General features: G+C 36.7%; 1 protein-coding gene across 4 annotated transcripts in view; it reads right to left on the reverse strand.

Moving 5' to 3' along the window:
* The window catches only part of DLC1 (DLC1 Rho GTPase activating protein), a 486810-nt gene that overhangs the window by 188720 nt on the left and 277859 nt on the right, over window positions 1–20231 (reverse strand). For all 4 annotated transcript variants that reach the window (XM_032413503.1, XM_032413504.1, XM_032413502.1 and 1 more), the window contains one exon: window positions 12202–12235. In XM_032413503.1, the coding sequence (XP_032269394.1) occupies window positions 12202–12235 (34 nt within the window). The remainder of the gene's footprint in view (window positions 1–12201; window positions 12236–20231) is intronic.

The raw sequence follows: 20231 nt of genomic DNA on the forward strand, positions 1-20231 counted from the left end.
AACAGTGTGAGGTATTCCCTTGCTCTCCTTCCTCCTAAAAACAAAACAAAATAAAACAAAACAAAATAAAACCCCCAAACCCCTAAGGGTTGAATAATTTCACTAAAGAAAACAAAAGAGAGGTAAGTTGAAGTCACAGGAAATGGAAGAGAAAGAGCAAAAGGCTGGAAACCTACCACAGATGGAGCAAAGATTTTCCAGATGTGGAATTCTTTCTATGGATCAGTGCTGTTAGCTTGGCTCACTTAGGTTCTACCAGGAAAAAAAAAAAAAAGGAACTATGGCTTCCTTTTAACTTCTATCTGTAATCTAACTAAACCTACTTTGCTGAAATTTTATATTTTGTTTCCTTTAGGAAAATGTCTTGATATCTGTGATCTGTAGTTATTTTTCAAAACTGAGCTTACATTGTAGATGGGAATGCTTTTGGAATGCCTGAAGATATTTGTATATGTGTCAGAATATCTCCATTTGGAAAGACATTTCTAACATCTCTATGTCACGGTCCTCTTGTCTGCATCACAAAAAGGCCAGGGCACTGTCTGCAATCTGAGGATGAGGGGTCACTGTTCTGTTTATGTTCTGTTGTCATGGACCATCTGGGAGGATGGTTCTTGATTAGCTGCAGAATGATGAGTGCCGTCTCAGTGTCAGGGTCACAAGTTACATGCAGATGCCTTTTTTTTAAAGGCCCCCAAATTTGGTGCTCAAAAATATTACAAAATAATGAAAGTTTCTGTGTATAATAAACAAGCCAGCTTCCCACTTCACTATAGTCATAAAAGAAGAAAAGCCTCATGTCCCCTTTTGGGTCACCTGGCTGATCTTTGCTTTGCATTGATGAAAGCTTCTGTCTTCATCATTGTAGCCATTGTACAGCCATTGGGCCTTAGGGGGAAAAATCACCAAAATACCCCCCATGTGAGTGTTTTTTTAATTAAAAAATACTAAGTCATAGAATACAGGTATGTCTTGTGGAATTCTGATTTTTTTCTCTGAAAGATATTTTATTTAAAAAAATGTATCAAGTGTCTCACACCCTGATTATTTGTCTGTTTATTCTTCCTTCTTTTGGTTTTACAATGGTAGCTATTATTATTTAATATCTTACTAATTGTGTTTAGTGGAATGAAGGAATGTGAATATAGTTTATTGAACATATTAAATTGTTGAGGGCAACCGCACCTGACAAAGACATTATAATGCAAATTAAAAACCAAATGGCATGTTCAGGATCAAGTTGAGTGGTTTTAAAAAAGAGATAATTTATTTGGTCGAGGGGAAAGAGAAAAATCCATGAACCTTATAAGATAAGATGGTGCTGATGTAGATGAGTGTAGCTAAAAGAGCTGGGAGAGATGTTCTATGGGTTGCAGGTAATTACGAAGTTGTAAGATATCTCTATAGCCTAAAAAGGCAGTATAACTCTGAAAAATTAAAATTTTATTGAACATTCATTATATACTTAGGTCTTGGTAGGTCTTACAGAGTAAAATTAAATAGCAAACAAAGATATGTCATGGCTTTTCATTGAGGCTGCTTAATTTTGGAGGATAGGACATATATGTAAGAAGCAGAGAATGATGTAAGACATCAGGTAAAATTAAGTAATATATTACTTTTGCATGCAATGGGAATTTGGAGAAGGATGATCTAATCAACTGAGTGCCAGGAACTAATTCATGTTTGGTCCAACAATAAAAGCCTGAGGCATGAGGATACAGAGATATTCTGCAGATGTGGGACAGAGACCTCCTAAGAGTTGGAGCTGACACCTAGGGAGTCATCTGGGATAGAAGGAGTTACTTTTTTCATGTCTTTCTCTAGTTTGCATTGTCTCTTACTTCTCTGTCTTGGCCCAGTTGCACCATTATTCTGCTTTTCTTTGCAGGATGGTTTCCTCTGTTACTTCACCTCACAGTCCATGTGAACTTTTAGCCAAAACACCTGTTGTAGGTTGACTATTTCTTCAGCTCATAATTTAACTGAGAGAGAGAGAGAGAGAGAGAGAAGAGAGAGACAGAGGCAGAAAGAGAGAAAGAAATTGTCCATTGGTCAGCCAGTGTATTCTCTGACCTTGAGTCAAGTGTGTCCCCCCGACTCAACCCCTACCTGCCTGTCTCTGGTCCAACGGACTCTGGCATGGGTTAGGATAGGTGGTCACAAGGAACTAGGTTGCTCCTTTCAGGAGCAGAAGAGAAGATGAGCAGTGAAACCTGTCTGATTCAAAGGAAGAGTTCATTGGAGAATAGAGCCAACGGAGGAGGCTTGGTGGAAAAAGTGGCACTCAAGTAAGTCCTTGAAGGAAGAGCATGGTTTGGAGAAAAAGAATAGAAGAGTATATTGGGGGCAGTAAACTTCAGGAGCAAAGTCATAAGGACAGAAATATGTATGTAGATCATATAAATTATAGGAATTATTATAGTCTTACTAATTTTGGTCATACTTTTTTTGAACATCAGAGGTGGAAGAAATGGTGATGTTAGGCATGAAGAGGTAGAAAAAACATCAGCTTTGGAGCCAAAGGGATTCATGTACCATGTAGCTTAGTATAAGGAGGCATCTAGTTCTCTTCTCAGAAACTACATGGTAGTTACACAATAAATAAAAGTTGTTGTAATACATATACTTAGTAGTAGTATTTTTCATTTGAAAACTTGAAGAAATTCCACAGGAAGGAAATGAAGCAATTGAAAGTAACTGAAATCAATGGCTAAGAGAATAGTTACTTTTGCCTAAAGAAGAAAGGATAAAGATTAACGTAAGTGGAGTGTGCAATTTATTTTATGATCAATGAGTTTTTAAAAAGTGTTTACATTAAGAATATATTAAGTAAGCTCTTTAAACTGAGGTGTATCTGTATAATGAAGTATTACTCAGTGGCTATAAAGAAATGTGCTATCAAGTCATAAAAAGGCATGGAAGAACCTTAAATGTATATTACTAAGTGAAAGAAGACAATCTGAAAAGCCTACATGCTGTACCATTATAGTATCACACAGAATAGTTTCCTGTCCCCCAAAGCCTCTGTGTTTCATCAATTCATGCCTCCCTACCCCTAACCCCTGATCTTTTAACCATTTCCACAGTTTTGCCCTTAAAAGAATGTCATATATTTGAACTGTACTTTCCACTAAATTTTTCTGTGACTCTAAAACTGTTCTAAAAAATAAAGTTTATATATTAAAATAAACCCTTTTAGGTGCACAGTGCTATGCCAAATGACTTTTAGGAAGATGTTTAAGACTACTGGAGGCAATGCTGAGACAAATAAATCACTCAACAGACAATGACAATCCACATATCATTAAGTATGAAAATGGCAATATTTCAAAAAGTATGAAATTAATACAAGCAGGAGTTGTCATAGAAGACTTCATGGGGAAGGTGAGACCCAAATGAGACCTTGGGAGCTGAGGGAGTTAATTTCTGGAAGGGAAACAGGAGGATCAAAGGTCAAGTTATGCCAAAGCAAATTTAGGCTAAAAGTGCTGTTGCTACCATGGCTACAGCGGAAGGTGCGTATGTTAGAGGAGGATGGGAGATAAGGTTGGGAAGGAAGGCCAAGGTCAGATCATGGAAAAATTTGTTCATCAGCCTGAGGAGTCTTGGCATTTAACACTACATACAGCATTGTTGTTAAGAGCATGCATTCTAGTCTGGGTTGCTTGCTTTGAGCCCTGCCTTGAACAAAATGTGACTTTGGGTAATTTAGGAAATCTCTGAGTCTCAGGTTCCTCATCTCTATAATGTGGAAAATAGTAATACTTAACCTTATAGGGTTGCTAGAGGATTTATTGAGTTCATATCTATAAAGTGCTCAGAAAAGTGCAGGCACAGAATAAACGCTTGCTATTATCATTCATTCAACCATTCATTCGACAAACATTAAGTCAAAAACCTTCTAAGAGGCTGGCATTACATAGATGCAGAGAAAATGTCTGCCTTTCAGGAGATCAGAGCACAGCAGGGAAAACATTCGGGTAAATATATCAAAGAAGACCATAGACTTAAAAAGGCAGGTAAATTAAACAAGTGAGGAACTGTACTATTATCCTCCATTTATCTACTTTCTTAAATCCATAGGAAAGAATTGATTGAAAATTTGTATTAAGAAGAATTTTATAACATTAGCAGTTGGGAATCACTGGAATGCATTTTCTGGTTAGAAAGATTTTAAAACCAAAACCAAAACCCCATTGTGGTGGGCAAGTGAGGGCTTTGGGGAATCATTTTGCTTAAACATCACTTACAGAATTCTATAAGATTTCTTCTACCCGATTACAGTAATCAGGACAAAATGCCTTCTTAAATCCATGATCCATTCTCCTGAAATAGTCAGACTGGTGTTCTGCACAGCCTTCACACAACAAAATGGGCACCAGCCTTATCTTGGGCATCAGTAAATTTGTTATGGTTGTTAATAACTGTCTTGGATTTCCCACTTAGATAAACCACATCTCAAAATCATATTTTTAGTCTACAATAGAAATGCTTACAAATCCATCTGTAAGAGATCTTGATCTCAAACTTTTGCCCACAGAAAAACAAATCAAAGTCCTTCAAACCAGGGGAGGGTCAATAAGAGAAGGAAAGCATAGTCATACCAGTAGAGTTGTAGGTCATTTCATACTCAGACAGGTTGAGGTAATACTTTGTTATATGTACCTTTCCAAAGTCAGTGCACCTCTCTGAAGAAAGCAGAATCAATGTATAATTATCTTGTGGGTATATATTCATATTATTAATAAAAGTAACTAAACTGCAAAATGTGCATTGTGAACTCTATGAAGGTAAATATTTGAGGGCATCTAAAAATGGTCAGATATGCTTTTCAAACTAAATTTAAGTTCTTCTATTGCTCTGTAAAATAAAACTGATGGAAAGGGACCTTTTAATAAATTGCTATTCAGGGAAGATTAGAAATGACAAATTCATTTTTCTATTGATAAAATGTCAATGTCAATTAAAATACCGAAATGCAAAAGTGTCTTATAGCCTGGACTGGTAGTTCCTAGCTACTCCTTCACAGTCCTGATAGCTAGTCTTTCAAGGGATAAAGTAGGGAGCAAAATACTCAAGACTTTTTGGAGGAAGAAATTTTAAGCTCGTCAAATGTGAAAAGTTATGGTTATTGATAGACTGGAGATTAATTTAGTGTCTGCAGGAGTTGCTGGTATATCAAAAAATGGATTGACTCAAAACTACTTCTTGGGCATCTGCTTGTGCAAGGATACTACACTGGGTGTGGGGTGACAAAGATGAAATCAGGGGGTTTATGCCTTCAGGAGCTCAGAGCCTGATATGGAAGATAATTCGTGAACAGAACTACATCACAAGTATCACTATATGCCATAGAAAGATATAGTCACCTTTGGCTATGGAGACCTGGGAAGACAACTCCAAGTAGAGGAGAAATCATTCAAATTGGAACTCATGAAAGAGAAATTATCATGTACCTGTGTCGCTTGAAATATAATTGAGAAGAAAAGGAAATACGTTTGATTGGTTCTGGTGATAAAGTAGATTTATTTTCCTACTTGGTAATAAACGAAATGCCAACAGAACATTTAGAAACAGATTCAGAAAGTTATCTGTATTGGAAAGTATCCTATGAATTCAAGATTTTTGGCATTTAAGAATAGCTTACTTATATTTTTCATGAATTCCTTGATACCTGAAAGCTAATGTGTTTCCTCTCAACAGCCCAGTCGACCACAGCCAACTTTTCATGGATTAGTTTACATTAGGTTTCAGAGAAACTGAGAGGTTATGTGTGGGCATACCCTAAATTCCTTCCTCATAAAAAAGCAGGCAAGCAGAGACCATAATACTAAGAAAAGTGAAGCAAGTGAGTATTTATAAGCTACCAGTATAAAAATAATGAAATTCATTTTTGGAGAGTGAAAGGGAATACAGAATGTGGAATGTTGGCCAAAGCCCAGCCTGGCCAGATAAAGACACTTTTCAGATCCTGCCGAACCCCGTAAAGCAGTTGTCACAGAATGGTAAGATTTTGCTTTTGGCTCTCAGAGTATTACGCATATGGAGTAAAGCATTTGCCAAGTGTTTTTAAAAAAAGATCTTATTGATTCCTTTATTTACCAAACATCAAGCAACTACTGTAATGTCAGGCATAGGAAGTATGAGTTGAATAAAACAAAATTCTGTCTTTCAAGGTGCTTACAGCCTAGTGAGTACGACAGTACTAAAACTGGTCTGATCTGCACTACAATAGAAATATGATATAGAGCAGAGTCTTCTCAGAAGGAAAACTCTGAACTAGAGCAGTCCTATTTTTATTCTTTCATTAAATCCCAATATCTGTAGATGTTGAAACATGACTTAGAGCAGCATACATCGCATGGATAATTCCCTGAATAGAGCAATGATAATCAGATTGGAAAAGGGGACACATCTTTGCATTTCGGTTGTTTGTTTGTTGTTGTTGTTGCGGTCTGTATTTCCCTCCTCAGTGATCAAAGATGGCCAAGAAAATTCATACTAAAAGGCACCAAATCTAGGCTTTGTTATTAGTATGTTTACAAGGGACTTGGTATGAAATTATGAAAACCCTGATTTTCCCCCTCATATACTTGTCACAAAGAAGTGTTTGATTTCTGTGTTATTCCTTACTAGCCTCAACACAACGTTTGGAGAGAGTGGGAATCTGTTATATGCTTCTGAAAGCTATCTTTCACAAGTGTTTCAGGCTACAATTATTCATTATCTTGATTTTAACATTTTCTGGCCAAAGAACTAACCTAGAGACAGGAATACAAACATTCTAAGAAAAATGACCAAGGAATGCAACCAAAGTCAGATTCTAAGTCATCTCTCTCAATGGTACCTTTTACATACTTGTATGGGATAGATCCCCAAATAACACCATTAATTAATTACCCAGTTGAAATATTTGGCAGTTGTGGGGGTAGTAGGAGTCATGGGGGGGGGGGGAGGAGGAGCAGTTAAATAAATTTTTAGAACCATATCAACATTAAGTCATTAAGATTGAAACCAAAGCATCTTTGTAATTATAATTTATTGGTTAGCATGTATTTATAGAACACTCACTATGTGCTTATTAGCTGTTTTAATTACAGGGCACACAAAGACAATATTCCTTATCTAGAAAAGATCATGGCCGAGAGATGAGGACATACAACAAAGCAAGATAATAAGATTGCTGCTGTAACAAACATAGAAGAGTTTTCTAGGAGCACAGAAAAATCAATGACTAATTCTGCCTGGGACATAATTCATTAAGGAGACAATATTATTGGATTTAATAAAACAAGTAGAATTATCAAGATATACAGGGCAAAAAATTTGCCATTTTTGGCTAGTGATAATGGTCTATTTTCCAGAGGTGCCATGCATTCTGACAAAATTTGCAAGGTGTTCTGTGATTTAATTTTTTTTAGAACAAGAGATTTCATATTACTCTATATTGCTACTTTTCAAATATGCTCAGAGAGTCAGTCACATTTTGGTGACTAAAATGCAATGCTAATATTCTAATTTATATGCATCTATGCAATAAAAGACACATTCTAAATCGTAAGTGTAGATATTTTCTCTCCCATACAATTAAATGAAACTATATTCATTTAGGATGAAGAAAAACATGGTCCATATCTTTTTTTTCCCCCTGAATAAGCCATTTCTCTCCTTCTCTATCTCTGCCTATCATCTATATTTTTTGAAAGGTAGTTGCATGATCCAGGCAAAAGTAGAAATTTACAGAGTTAGAAAGGGTTCCGTGACTGTATGAGGTGGCTGAAATTGGATGAACAAACCAGCAAACCAACACAAGGGAAGACAAAGAAGAGAAAATATTGGTAGGTATATTGGTGAGACTCCTAGCAGGAAACAGATGGTACACTGGGTAAACTGAGGAAAGCTTAGTAACAGAACTATTTACAAAGATTAGGAAAGCCAGAAGGGCAAGAAGAGAGAATGGTTTTCAGCACCTGGGAACTTGTGTGGAAAGGGCCACCTAAGAGAAGCCAGCAGTGATGCCTTGGGAAACAGATGGGGGATAACTACCCAACCTCACAGCCCCACTGTCATGCCCCACCTTCCTCTACTCCCAGTCACCTCTGGCTCCTCATTCATGGAATAGGGAAGACAAAAAGGTGAGCAGCCCACTAGATCTGTCCACACTGGTCAACCTCCAGGACACAGAGCTGGGAAGAAGTAGTGGATCTGAGTGACAAAATGGCCCTATCCAGTACAATAAATTATACTGCTTCCAGATTACAAATGGCCAGGTATGATGCAGGAAGTTTGACCTTGCCTGTCGAGAGCAGGGAGACAAAGAAAATGTTAAGGCAGGAATTAATATGAACAGGTGGGGCTTTTCAAAATCACTCTGGTGACGGTGTAGAGAGTGGATGGGCGTCATGACAGGTTGAGGCAGGGAAACCTGTTGCGAAAGTCCAGTGGGAAGTGGAGGGCTGCATTAGTGCAATGGCAGGGAGAAGGCATGAGGGTTGATTAGAAGGCAGTGTTGACAGGACTGGGTGCAGGAGGTGAGGGAGAGACAGGATGGGAGCTGGGAAGACAGGATCCAATTACCCAGGGACTAGGGATGCAGTGGATAATGCAGTCATAGGAAAATAGGATGCAGGACATATATTTCTCATGGACTCATTGTTTGTGAAGATTGAAGATTATCTATTCACAAGAGAGAATTCCACCCTAATAGAGACAGGGATTTCTAATGAGAGGTTAAAATATGACCAACTCTGCCTATGCTGTGATAACTTCTGTCTGAATTAACTCACTCAGAGGCTTACAGAGAAAGTGATCTCTTTTCCACATGGACGGCTGCTTAACTGTTAATTGGTGCCCTGAGGAAGCATTTAAGAACTCTTGGAGCAGACATGGGCAGCAGTAACACAGCTAGCTTCTATTTGGCTTGTACACATGGTAGTTAGAAGCATAACCAATTATCATAAAAAACAGCTACCATTTTTTAGGGCCTATTTTGTGCCAAGCATTGTTGCCTTACAACAACAACATGGCAGCTTCTTTATTTATACTCTAGAAATGGGAAAACGAGGAGGTTAAGTAACTTGCTCAAGGCCACACAGATAGGAAGCAGATGTGCTAGAGAATATACCAAAGGCATTGGGCCTACTCTTTAGGGGCATACAGATGCTGGTGGCGTAAGGGAAGTTATATGAAAATATTATGTGTTGGATACAATTACACATGAATACTTACGTAATTAATTATGTTTTAAAAACAAATTAATTCACATCCTGAGAATGTACATTTTGATACTTTGATTCTTTTCTTGGGAACTTTCTGAATAAGGTGGCTTAAGAAATTCTCAATTGAGAAGAGGAAAAGGAAGATACTGGCTCAAGGGAATATTCTTGACCAGAGACTGAGTTCCTTCAGGGCAAGGAACATGCCTTATTCATAAACTGCTTCCTTGATAGAACCTAATAAAATGCCTAGAATATGCTACTGTTCAATACGTATTTTTGGAATGAATGAACCAATGGGAGGCTCTTTCAAAAGTGCTTCCCTGTGGAGATTTTTGTCATCACAAGGTGGAAGATGAGCAGCAGGGTTAATTCCGCCAGGATGTATTTACATAGCAACATGGATCAGAATAGAAGATGTCTACTTAAAGCACACACAGAAACAACCACACAACTGTATCTCAAGAATTATTAATGGAATGTACCCAAAATGATTTTTTTTTAGCGCTTCACAAGGCTTGGTGGGATTGGTTCCAGTTGGCTTGGATGGGAGGTCACACAGATTAAAAATAGACTTTCTTAATATGGAACAATAGGCTACATTCATTTAACAAGACAGAAAAAAAAAAAAAATGACAGGCCTTAGGGGCGGGAATGAAGCTTAATCCTATTTAAGAGCTCAATTAACCCCCAGCAGATTGAGTAGGTCCTCTGCCTTCATTGCCATTCTTCTGTCTAGCAGAGCTTAAAAACAGAAACTCGTAAAGAGGAATAAAGAGATTCACATTTGTATATGATATTGAAAATATTTTAAATAGGGCATAATAAAGTTTAGGAATATAAGAATTAGTTTGCTTAGACTGTTACAGTCCTTTAAAACTTGAAATAAGTCATATTCTCTTTTAATTGTCAAATCTGTTACCATTGTTAATAAAATATTCAAACACAAGCCTTTATCTTGACACATAAATTCATTGATTTTTAAAAAATAATTTCTTTCTTATAATTATATTATCAAACAAAATTACATTTCCTTCTGAACTAATCAGTACATTCTCAAGAAATCTATATCAAAACCATGTTGGAGTACATTCCAGTCACTCTAATGTTTTAATACACAGAAGCCAGGTTCTGTTCAAATTAGTCCAAACCAAGTTAAGCATCTGGGGGCTTGGGTAGGTCATTTGTATCAATTGCTAGATCTTACTTTTCACAGATCACCCTACGGAACCTCTGTGAATGGAATTTATCAGCTCTTTTCATTTGTGCCCCAGCATTATAGAAATGACTCAAATTGAAAAAAAATTTCAAATTGAAAAGTGACAATTTCTCATTTGTGTTTTTGCCGTTGGGTTATTATAAAAAGTGGGGTTACATTATATGTACACTTTTTGTTTAATTAGTTCTTTGTTTTAATAAACATATTTTATGTTTATTAAATATATCTTTGAATTTTTAACTTGTTAAATAAACATATCTGAAGTATTTGAGAAGCTTGAACAATTGAAGGTTTTCTCCCTATCACACTGAAATCATTTAAGTGGCAGAAGGAAAAGATCACTTTTTGCCTCTCCATTCCTTCAAGCAGTGGCATTTCCATCCCTTCTTCCCCTTCCCCACCAGCCAAGAATTCACATCCTAATTTTCTCCTTGGGGTATGAGAGAATTTGCTGACATTCTGGAATACGATGACAACTTTGCTCTGTTATACACTTTGTTTAAATTGTAGCTACTCTTGGAAATTACAGAGAATGTCACAACCCAAGATAAAGCATGACTTTGGCTACGTTTCTTTCTCTTTGTGATGCAAATGTTACTTAACCATTTATTTCTTGTCCCAACTAGACAGCTAATGCATCTATTTGGTATTAGAGCACTGGCACTGTAATTGGAATTCAGTTATTACATGCTACTAATCCATGTAATACCACTCCCTGTTAAATTGAACAGTTTTTCTCTTGAACTGACACATGATGCCAGTTCAATATTTTTCTTCTCTTCTGAAGGGCTACCTTCCAACATATTAGAGTAAAGAAATCAGATGCAGCGTAAACATGAGAGAAAAGTTTAGCTCATGGAAGGATACAAACTATGAAAACTTTTGTGTGAAAACTACCTTGCGGTGAAAATAAGATCACTAAACTAGAAAGAGAAGATCCTCCATATAAAAATCATGAGACAAACTAATGTTTTAGTGTAGAGTCATTTAAGTCATGTCATCTTTTAGATGACACTATAAACTCTTAATACGGCTCTTCAAAATCACAAACATCTAATTTCTAAGTGATATGCTTCAATTTTGGTAGTAAACCCTTTCAATCTCTTTTTTTAAGATTATTATTATCATTATTATATATAAAACATAAAACAGTATTGAGGAAGATTAAAAGATTTTTTTAAAAGTACCTGAATCCACCAATCTAAGTCTAATTTTTCACATTTCCATGTTTCTCATCAGTCCTTAATCTATCTCCCATGATCCTCCTAAATAGTTACAATCATAGCACAGAGCATAGAAACATATTCTAATTTTCTCATATAATTGTTCATTACTTCAAAATTATATTTTTGATGGTATAGCATCAGCTTTAAATAAGTATATCTCATTCTCTGACTACTATATAAGCTACTTAAGATGACAAAATAAATCTTGATAATTATTGACAATTGACTTCCAAAGGCTGTTCCCCAGTACACTAAGCAACATCTCATTCTTTCCCCCAAGAAAAAAAAATTGTGGATATGGTTACAAGTAAGTCTACCAGAAGCATACATCTTATTCTCACATGATGTAATGTTCTGTTAAGAATCTGAGCAAACCAAATTGATTTTTCAGGAATTAAATCATAACATTTGCTCAGAGATTCATGAGATTGCCCAGAGATTGATGAGACTTACACTTTTAATATTTAATGAAACGTCTACATGAAGATGGAATTTTATTCCAAAATTGGATGGAAAACATAACCAAATGTCAACTTACCAGCCGTTTCCTTGTCTGAAATACCTGGAAGTGCCTGAAAAAAAAATCCACAAAATTATGTTATTACTAGAAAGAAATATCACAACATTATCAGGAACAAAATGAACTACCATAAATGGAGCAAAAATTAAATAGAACCCAACAGCAGAAAAATGAGCAGGCAGAGGAACTGAACAGACATTTTTCCATAGAAAGCATACAAATGGCCAACGGGTACATGAAAAGGTGCTCAACATCACTAATAATCAGGGAAATGCCAAAATCACAACGAGATATTACTTCCCAACTGTTAAAATGGTTATTAAGACAAAAAAATAACAAGTGTTGGCAAGGATGTGAAGAAAAGAAAACCCTTGTGTACTGAATGGAGTGTAAACTGCACAGCCACTATGGAAAACAGTATGAAGATTCCTCAAAAAATCAAAAAATAGAGGGGCGCCTGGGTGGCTCAGTCGTTAAGCGTCTGCCTTCGGCTCGGGTCATGATCCCAGGGTCCTGGGATCGAGCCCCACATCGGGCTCTCTGCTCAGCGGGAAGCCTGCTTCTCCCTCTCCACTTCCCCTGCTTGTGTTCCCTCTCTTGTTGTGTCTCTCTCTCTCTGTCAAATAAATAAATAAAATCTTTAAAAAAATTAAAAAATAAAACTACTATATGATCTAGCAATCACACTTCAGGTTATATATCCAAAGGAAATGAAAAGAGGATATCAAAGAGACAGCTGTACTTCCATGTTCACTGCAGCATTATTCACAACAGCCTAGATACGGTAACAGCCTACATGTCCACCAAGGAATGAATGGATAAGGAAGATGCGGCATATATACAATGGAATATTATTCAGGCATGAGAAAGAAGGAAATCCTGCCATTTGCAATCACATGGACCTTAGGGCATTATGCTAAGTGAAATAAGCCAGACAGAGAAAGACAAATGCTGCATGGTATCATTTATATGTGGAATTAAAAAAAAAAAAAGGGTGAAACCTCTAGAGTCAGAGAGTAGAAAAGTTACAAGGGGCTGGAGAAATAGGGAGAATTTGGGAAAAGGGTATATAAACTCTCGATTATAAGATGAACAAGGTCTGAGGATCTAATGTATAACATGGTGACTATAATTGATAACACTATATTGTATAATTAAAATTTGCTAAGAGAGTAGAACTTAAGTGTTTTCACCAATAAACCAAAAACAAAAACAAAAAAAACCCCAACAACAAAAAACAAGCCAAAAACCAGATAAACATGAGAAGAGATGAAAGTGGTAATTAAGTGGAAATCCTTTCACAATGTATATGTATTCCAATCACCATGATATAAATTTTAAATATCTTACAACTTTGTCAATTATACCTCAATAAAGCTGAAAAGAAATAAAAAGAAAAAGAAAAATGAGGGTTGGGGAACTATCAGTAAAGTTACCAGATCCAGGTATAATTGTCAATCATCATGTAATTCTTTTCTTCTCTGAAAACACACGTTACCCTTAAAAAGATATTGGCAATAAATGAAACCAAAAACAATCTTTGAATTTAGGTAGAATTTTTATAGTTTAATTTCTCTGTCCTGTTTTGGGGGACAGAAAACGTAAATTGTGGTGGTTTCTGGGCATTTCAAATCTCTGCCCTGTATCTCCAAGGCTCAGATTCCTCCTTTATTATTATTATTGTTAAAGATTTTTATTATTTATTTTAGAGAAAGAGGGGAGCAGGAGCGGGGGGGAGGAGCAGAGGGAGAAGCAGATTCCCCGATAAGCAGGGAGCTCGAAGCAGGGAGCTGGATGCAGGGTTCCATCCCAGGACCCTAGGATCATGATCTGAGCCAAAGGCAGATGCTTAACCAACTGAGCCACCTAGGCACCCCGAGATTCCTCCTTTATTAGATGGGGACAATCACATCTACTTCCTAGGGTTACTGAAAGGACCACCTGTGGTAGCTTCGATGAAGCATTTGAGGTCTTCAGGAAAAGGTAACTGCTGTTACTATTTGTTTCTATGGACATTGGGCCAATGGGTCAATTTACTGATAGGCATGGTTTAGAAGTTCCATTCCCAGCAACTATCATCTATCACTATCATTGTTTAAAAAATAAAGTTCAGAAGGAGATGTTTTCAAAAGACTTTAATGTATAAATGTCTAATTCTACTCTCAGTGGATATTCTAAAATAAATTAAGGAAGTTGAACTTCTGGTTCCCGTTCACCTCAGTTATTCATGCTTATAATATTGTGAACATGAAGGTATAACTTGTATTGGAAGACTTCAACCCATCTGACCCACTGGGATTTGATACCTTTTACCCAAACCACTGACCAAACAGGATGTCTACGACTGACATCTCTCCTTCTCTTCAGGGACAAATTCCTCAGAGTTGGAGTAAGAGAAGTAGGCTCAAATGGGTAATTAATTTTGTTGTGTGTGCGTGCACACATGTACCTGTGTGTGTGTGTGTGTGTGTGAGCAAGAGAGAGAGAGAGAGAGAGAAAGGGAGGGAGGGAGGAAGGCGAAAGCTCACAGGCATCTCAGTTGCAGACAAGCCTAAGGAAATAGCATCAATCTTCATTTCCAGAAATATCAAGTATCAAGATACCTATATCTTTGTGAGATATTGATTATTGCTGAGATCCTCACTTTTGGAACTTAACAGAATTTGGAGATTGAGGCAATTTTCAAATAAGAGGCAAATCTCTCTATGGGTAAAAAACAGAGGGGGGTTTTATTTTGGCAAGATTAATCTATAGTGAAGGTATATTTTGACTTAATTTCTATCTACATTTAGTGGTTCACTTCTTGTTCTCTGAATGTGAATGCTGACTGCATCCTGGCAAAGGTACAGCTGTGAGGAGAGTATCAGGTGAGTAAATGGCAGAGTGGAGGGCCATGTCCAGAGACCAGGGCATCGAAGGGACTGCATAGGCTTTAGGCATCTTCCTCAGCATCCTTTCATTTGTAGCAGGGTCATCTATTTTTCCCTCTCTTCAAGAAGAACTGTGTGATTCTACACTATAGAAAAGATGTTTTCCCCTTTACAGGAAAATTATCACATGGTTTTGGTGATATTTGTTGACTTGTTATGTCTCTTTTTTGAGAAGGGTTTATTTAAAAATGGACTTAAATTTGGGGCACCTGTGTGGCTCAGTTGGTTGAGGATCTGGCTCTTTATTTCGGTTCAGGTCGTGGTCTCAGGGTTGTGGGACTGAGACCCCCCCAACAGGCTCTGTGCTGAACATGGAGACTGCTTAGGATTCTCTCTCTCCCTCTGTCACCACCCCACTGCTTCTCTTGCGTATTCTCTCTCTCTCTCTCAAAATAAAGGACTTAAATTCATACTATGTGTTATATTTTAAGCTTAGCCCCTGAATTTCCTCCCTGACTGGAGATGAGGTCTTTCAAATTAAATTTTCTCTTCTGTGACAAGAAAATAAACAACAAAACCAAAACCTTTCCATTGAGAAGATTGTAAAGGTCGGTGATAAGCAGTTAAAAGACGTTCATGGAGAAAGCGCCTCAGAAGGAAATAGTGAACACTTACTAGGTTCTGAATAGGTACAAGGTACCGTTTTAAGCTTTTGCCTGCATAAACTCACCAAGTGCTTAGAATAACCTATGGGGTCCTGGAAACTTTTGCGAGGTCATTGTCGGTAATGGGAGCCAGGATACAACCACCGGCAGGTTGGCCTCTGAGGTCACTAACACTAGTTTCAAAGTACTAATCAGAGTCTTTTTGAAACAAGGAAGAAGAAAAATTTGGAGAGATTCCATGATAAAATATTGACTGGGATCACAAAATATCTGTGCAGGAATATCTGTATGAGCTATTTAGAAATTATCTAAGTAAGTTCTCTCTTCTTATAGCCAAGGCCTTTTAGACAAATTGAGTGTCTTGCCCCAAATCACAGGTTGACCAGCGACAGGTCTTTTCCATATTTTGTTCTATTTGATTGCAAAGTGTGTCACCGAGCATGTATAAGTAAATATTTAATAAAAATGTTAAGCAATGAGTTGTGCTACAAAGCAAAAATATTTTAGCCTCCATGTAGCCAATTCCTATTACTTTAGAGCCTCACCACATTCTGTATGATTCTTTAAGCCACCAAGGATCACTTCCATGAAATAACTGTCAAAAGTTTCATGCACCCAGAATTTTATAACTGCCCTTTCAAAGTAAAACCAGGCGGTCAACAGCTGAATGTCTCTCAGCTGATTTATCTTTGAATTTGAGGGAGAACTGTCTCTCTAGAAAAGGTTTATAAATAAATTTTAAAAATGCTGACACTCCATTTTCAATTAATTGAAGCTATCTGTTGATTCCTCAATTAAATGCCTCACACTATCCTGTGTGCAGAAAGCCTTGGCAAAGTGTTCCTTCTTTGTGGAATTCACAATCCCGTTGCAGAAGGTACATGAAAGACAGAGAATAGTTACATACAGTGGGTGCTCAATGGTCATGATTAGCACCATCACTGGTGTGACATCAAAAGGAGTGAGAAGACAGTCGATAATTAGGACCACCCAGGTGGAAATGGAATAGTTTTCTTAGGCACTGAACCCTTTGGAAGGAGACGTTGGTCCAAAGATTCTTTTTGCCTTTGAGTTCAGAGAAGAGGCATGGCTAGATTTGGGCTTCAGGTCTTGAGGTTCCGTAGTGTTTTATCTGTTCCTGTGCTTGGAACAAAACAGCCCATGCAAGGTGGCTGTATAGTCTGATACAGAGTAAGTGTTCATCAAACATTTGTGGAGTTAAAGTACCAAAAACATATTCACATATACAGTTCAAATAACATGTATGACCGTTGCTTATGAGAAAGGTCCTATAAAAAGCATATTTTTGAATTCATTAGGGGCTTTTGTTAATAGTTGCCATATGTTTCATTTGAACTATATCCTCAGGAAGTGATTTAACATTTCTGGCAATAAAGCAATTAAATAGGACTTTCCTGCTGCCCATATGGGTTCGCTGTAACTTCATATTTTCTTCTCTCATTTCTTAATGGAACAAAGGGAAGTCTACTAATAACTTCCAAATGAGAGAAGAAAATCATTCGTGGTCTTGTTATTCTCCTTTGTGATATTCAAATGATAGGATAACAATCTTAAATATTTTTTTAATGGCTGTACTGACCCTCCAGTAGTTCCTTAGAAGTAAAGATTTTCATTTAAGTTGATCTGTTAAGGTGTTTTATAATTGAATTTTAAAAAAGCCATTAGAGAGAAAGCTTTTTAGGAAAAGGGGAGAAAATAATTCTGTTTCTCTTAATGAGGTCTTTTAAAGTTGTGTGTGGGAGCTTAGTCTGTGTGTGTGTGTCTGTTTATGTTTTTGACGTGAAACATGGTTGGGGGAAATGCTGGTTTTGACATGCCTTCCGGAACTGTTGTAGACATATGTTGATTCTTTTGGTCTGTTGCTAGAATGACTTTCTACACTCAGCTGGACACCTTTTAGGAACTCAAACCAACTACACAGAAGCTGCTACCAAACAGTCACATAAGTAATAGATGTCATATCTGAATTCATTTTTGTGTAATGATAATTTGTTGATCTAATTTCTTTTTGATGATTTTAGTTGGAAATGGAGTATGATTTTTCCTCTTTAATGTGCTATTTTCATTAATATGCCATGTCCCTCACTTATATAAATTACTTTTTCTCTTAGTTCTTTGGAATCAGAACCATAGAATACTACCGTTAAGAAGGACCTTTGAAAGCCAATGCTTCAATCAATGGGCAGCTAGGATAGACTGAAAGATCCTACTCATGTTCTAGGAAGGGATTTTTTTTTTTTTGTCCTGCAGTAAACAACAAAGCACTACCATTTATTTTACATTTTCTCTCTTTATAGGCAGTACTTGTTTTGCATATTTTATTAGACATGTTCACACAGAAATGTCTAGGATATTCTGTTTTGTTCTGTAGGGATTCTCTTCATTTGCCTTTTTAAAAATGGCAAGAATCAGTGGAAAAGTAATTTATTCCTTTCCTTTAAAAACATTCACTTTTGTTCCCACAAAAATATTTTACAGACAAATTTCAAAATGGGTAATTACGTCCTTAGAAATTGCAGGAAAACATCCCCCAGTGATGGAACAGCCTCTGTCTCAGATGAGGGCATAAGAGCCCATTGTGGGCACAATGGGCAATAGGAAGAGTTTGGAGATTCACATTTTGGGGAAGACATGAAAGACTACATAAAAGAAAAGAAGGTACATTGAAAAATGGGTTTGTTTCCATCTCTTCATTTAAAGACTCTTTTGAAGTCAGTCCAGTCTGTGATATTGTTAACTAGTCAATGATTTCTATTTGATCCCACTTCAACAAAGAAGTTCATTGAAAAGCTGTGTCTGATTGGCAATCTGATATCATCTGTTTTGGTTTACAAAGTATTTCTCTAGTTTTGACAGTCACCATTCTTTTATTAAAAATATAGACTCTTCATGGTGGAAGGGACTTAGATATCATTTAGTTGTATTTCCCAAACTACTTCAAATACCACCTGAAAATCTTAACTACATACATGTATCTTATAAGTTATTTATTTAATAAAATTTAAATATTAAATTTAAATAATATCCTCTTTTTTACTTGCTCTAAATAAGAAAAATAAAATACATGAATTTATGGGTTTGAATTTTTGGTTATATTATTCATAACACACATGAAAATAACTATTAAAATTTAAAATATTTATCCCTGTATCAGCTGATGTTCACCAGTAGTCTATGAATCCAAATGTTGGGAAACACTGATCTACTTCTTTCTCTGTCATTTTGCCTATAAGGATGTTGAGGTCCAGAGAGATTAATGATTTACTCAATGTTACAGACCTTAAGTTGGCCAATTGGGGATTAGAGTAGAATCTGGGTCTTAAAGCACTGTCTACTATACCTTTATTTATAAGACTGGTAAAGTCAAAGGTCACCAAGGTTTCATCCCCTTGCATTCATAATTTCAATTTAATTTAGTTTCTGAATCATTCAATGGAAGATAAAGGAAATTCAGTTACAGTGGAAGAGACAATGTGCTAGTATGAGGATTGTCTCCAGGGTACACATATATATGACCAAAGTGAAATAAATGCATGCATAATTACCTGAGAAACGTAATTGTGTATCCTTATTTCCAAAAAGAATTTGACATGTCTTATTTAATGAAAGTTGTCAGCCTAGTGAGGAATCTTTTTTTTTTTTGGCCAACATCATTGACTATAACAACTGTTTATATATAGGTTTGTAGACTGAAACCATGGCTTCATCTATATTCTATGGTATAAAAATTTGGGGACTTGACTTAAATTAGTTCTGTAAGCATTTAAGCAAACACAAAGTTGATTCTTAAAGGATGTTTTGGTGTTTATCACTCCTTTGAACAGAGGTGGGATGACCCTCTCTGGATAAAAATGTAAGTTGGGCTTCTAACCGTTATTTTTTTATTTTTTATTTTTTTAAAGATTTATTTATTTGAGAGAGGGAGAGAGCAAGTGAGCAGGGGGGTGAGGGGCAGAGGGAGAGAGAGAATCTCAAGCAGACTCCCTGCTGGGTGCGGAGCCCCACACAGGGCTTGTCATGGAGCTTGAAGTGGGGCCCGACTTGGGACTCTGACAAATCCCACCACCCTGAGATCATGACCTGAGCCAAAATCAAGAGCTGGACGCTTAACCGACTGAGCCACCCAGGCGCCCCTGGGCTTCTAACCTTTAAAAACATTTTTTCTTTTTTAAAACACTGGCATTTCCTGTATTCAAAGCTGTGACCCTTCAACAATAGTCTCATTCCATGCTCACTTCAGATAGCTAAATATTGATCTTAAGTCTGTCCAGCTCCCGATAAAACTCTTAAGGCCATTTTTAGTTGGAAACATGTTTTAAGAGAAAAGCTACTTATCATTCTAAATTGAAAAGAAAATCATTTCTTTAGCAAGTTAGATAAACAGAAAAACCCGTGGCTGGGTCACATTGACTTTTCTCAGCATTTATAGAAGTTCTTAATTTTATCACTTCTGTATTTTCAGTAAATCACTGATTAAGATATTATTCATGAC

The sequence above is a fragment of the Phoca vitulina genome, unplaced genomic scaffold, assembly GCF_004348235.1.
Source record: "Phoca vitulina isolate PV1807 unplaced genomic scaffold, GSC_HSeal_1.0 scaffold15, whole genome shotgun sequence".
NCBI classification, from domain to species: domain Eukaryota; kingdom Metazoa; phylum Chordata; class Mammalia; order Carnivora; family Phocidae; genus Phoca; species Phoca vitulina.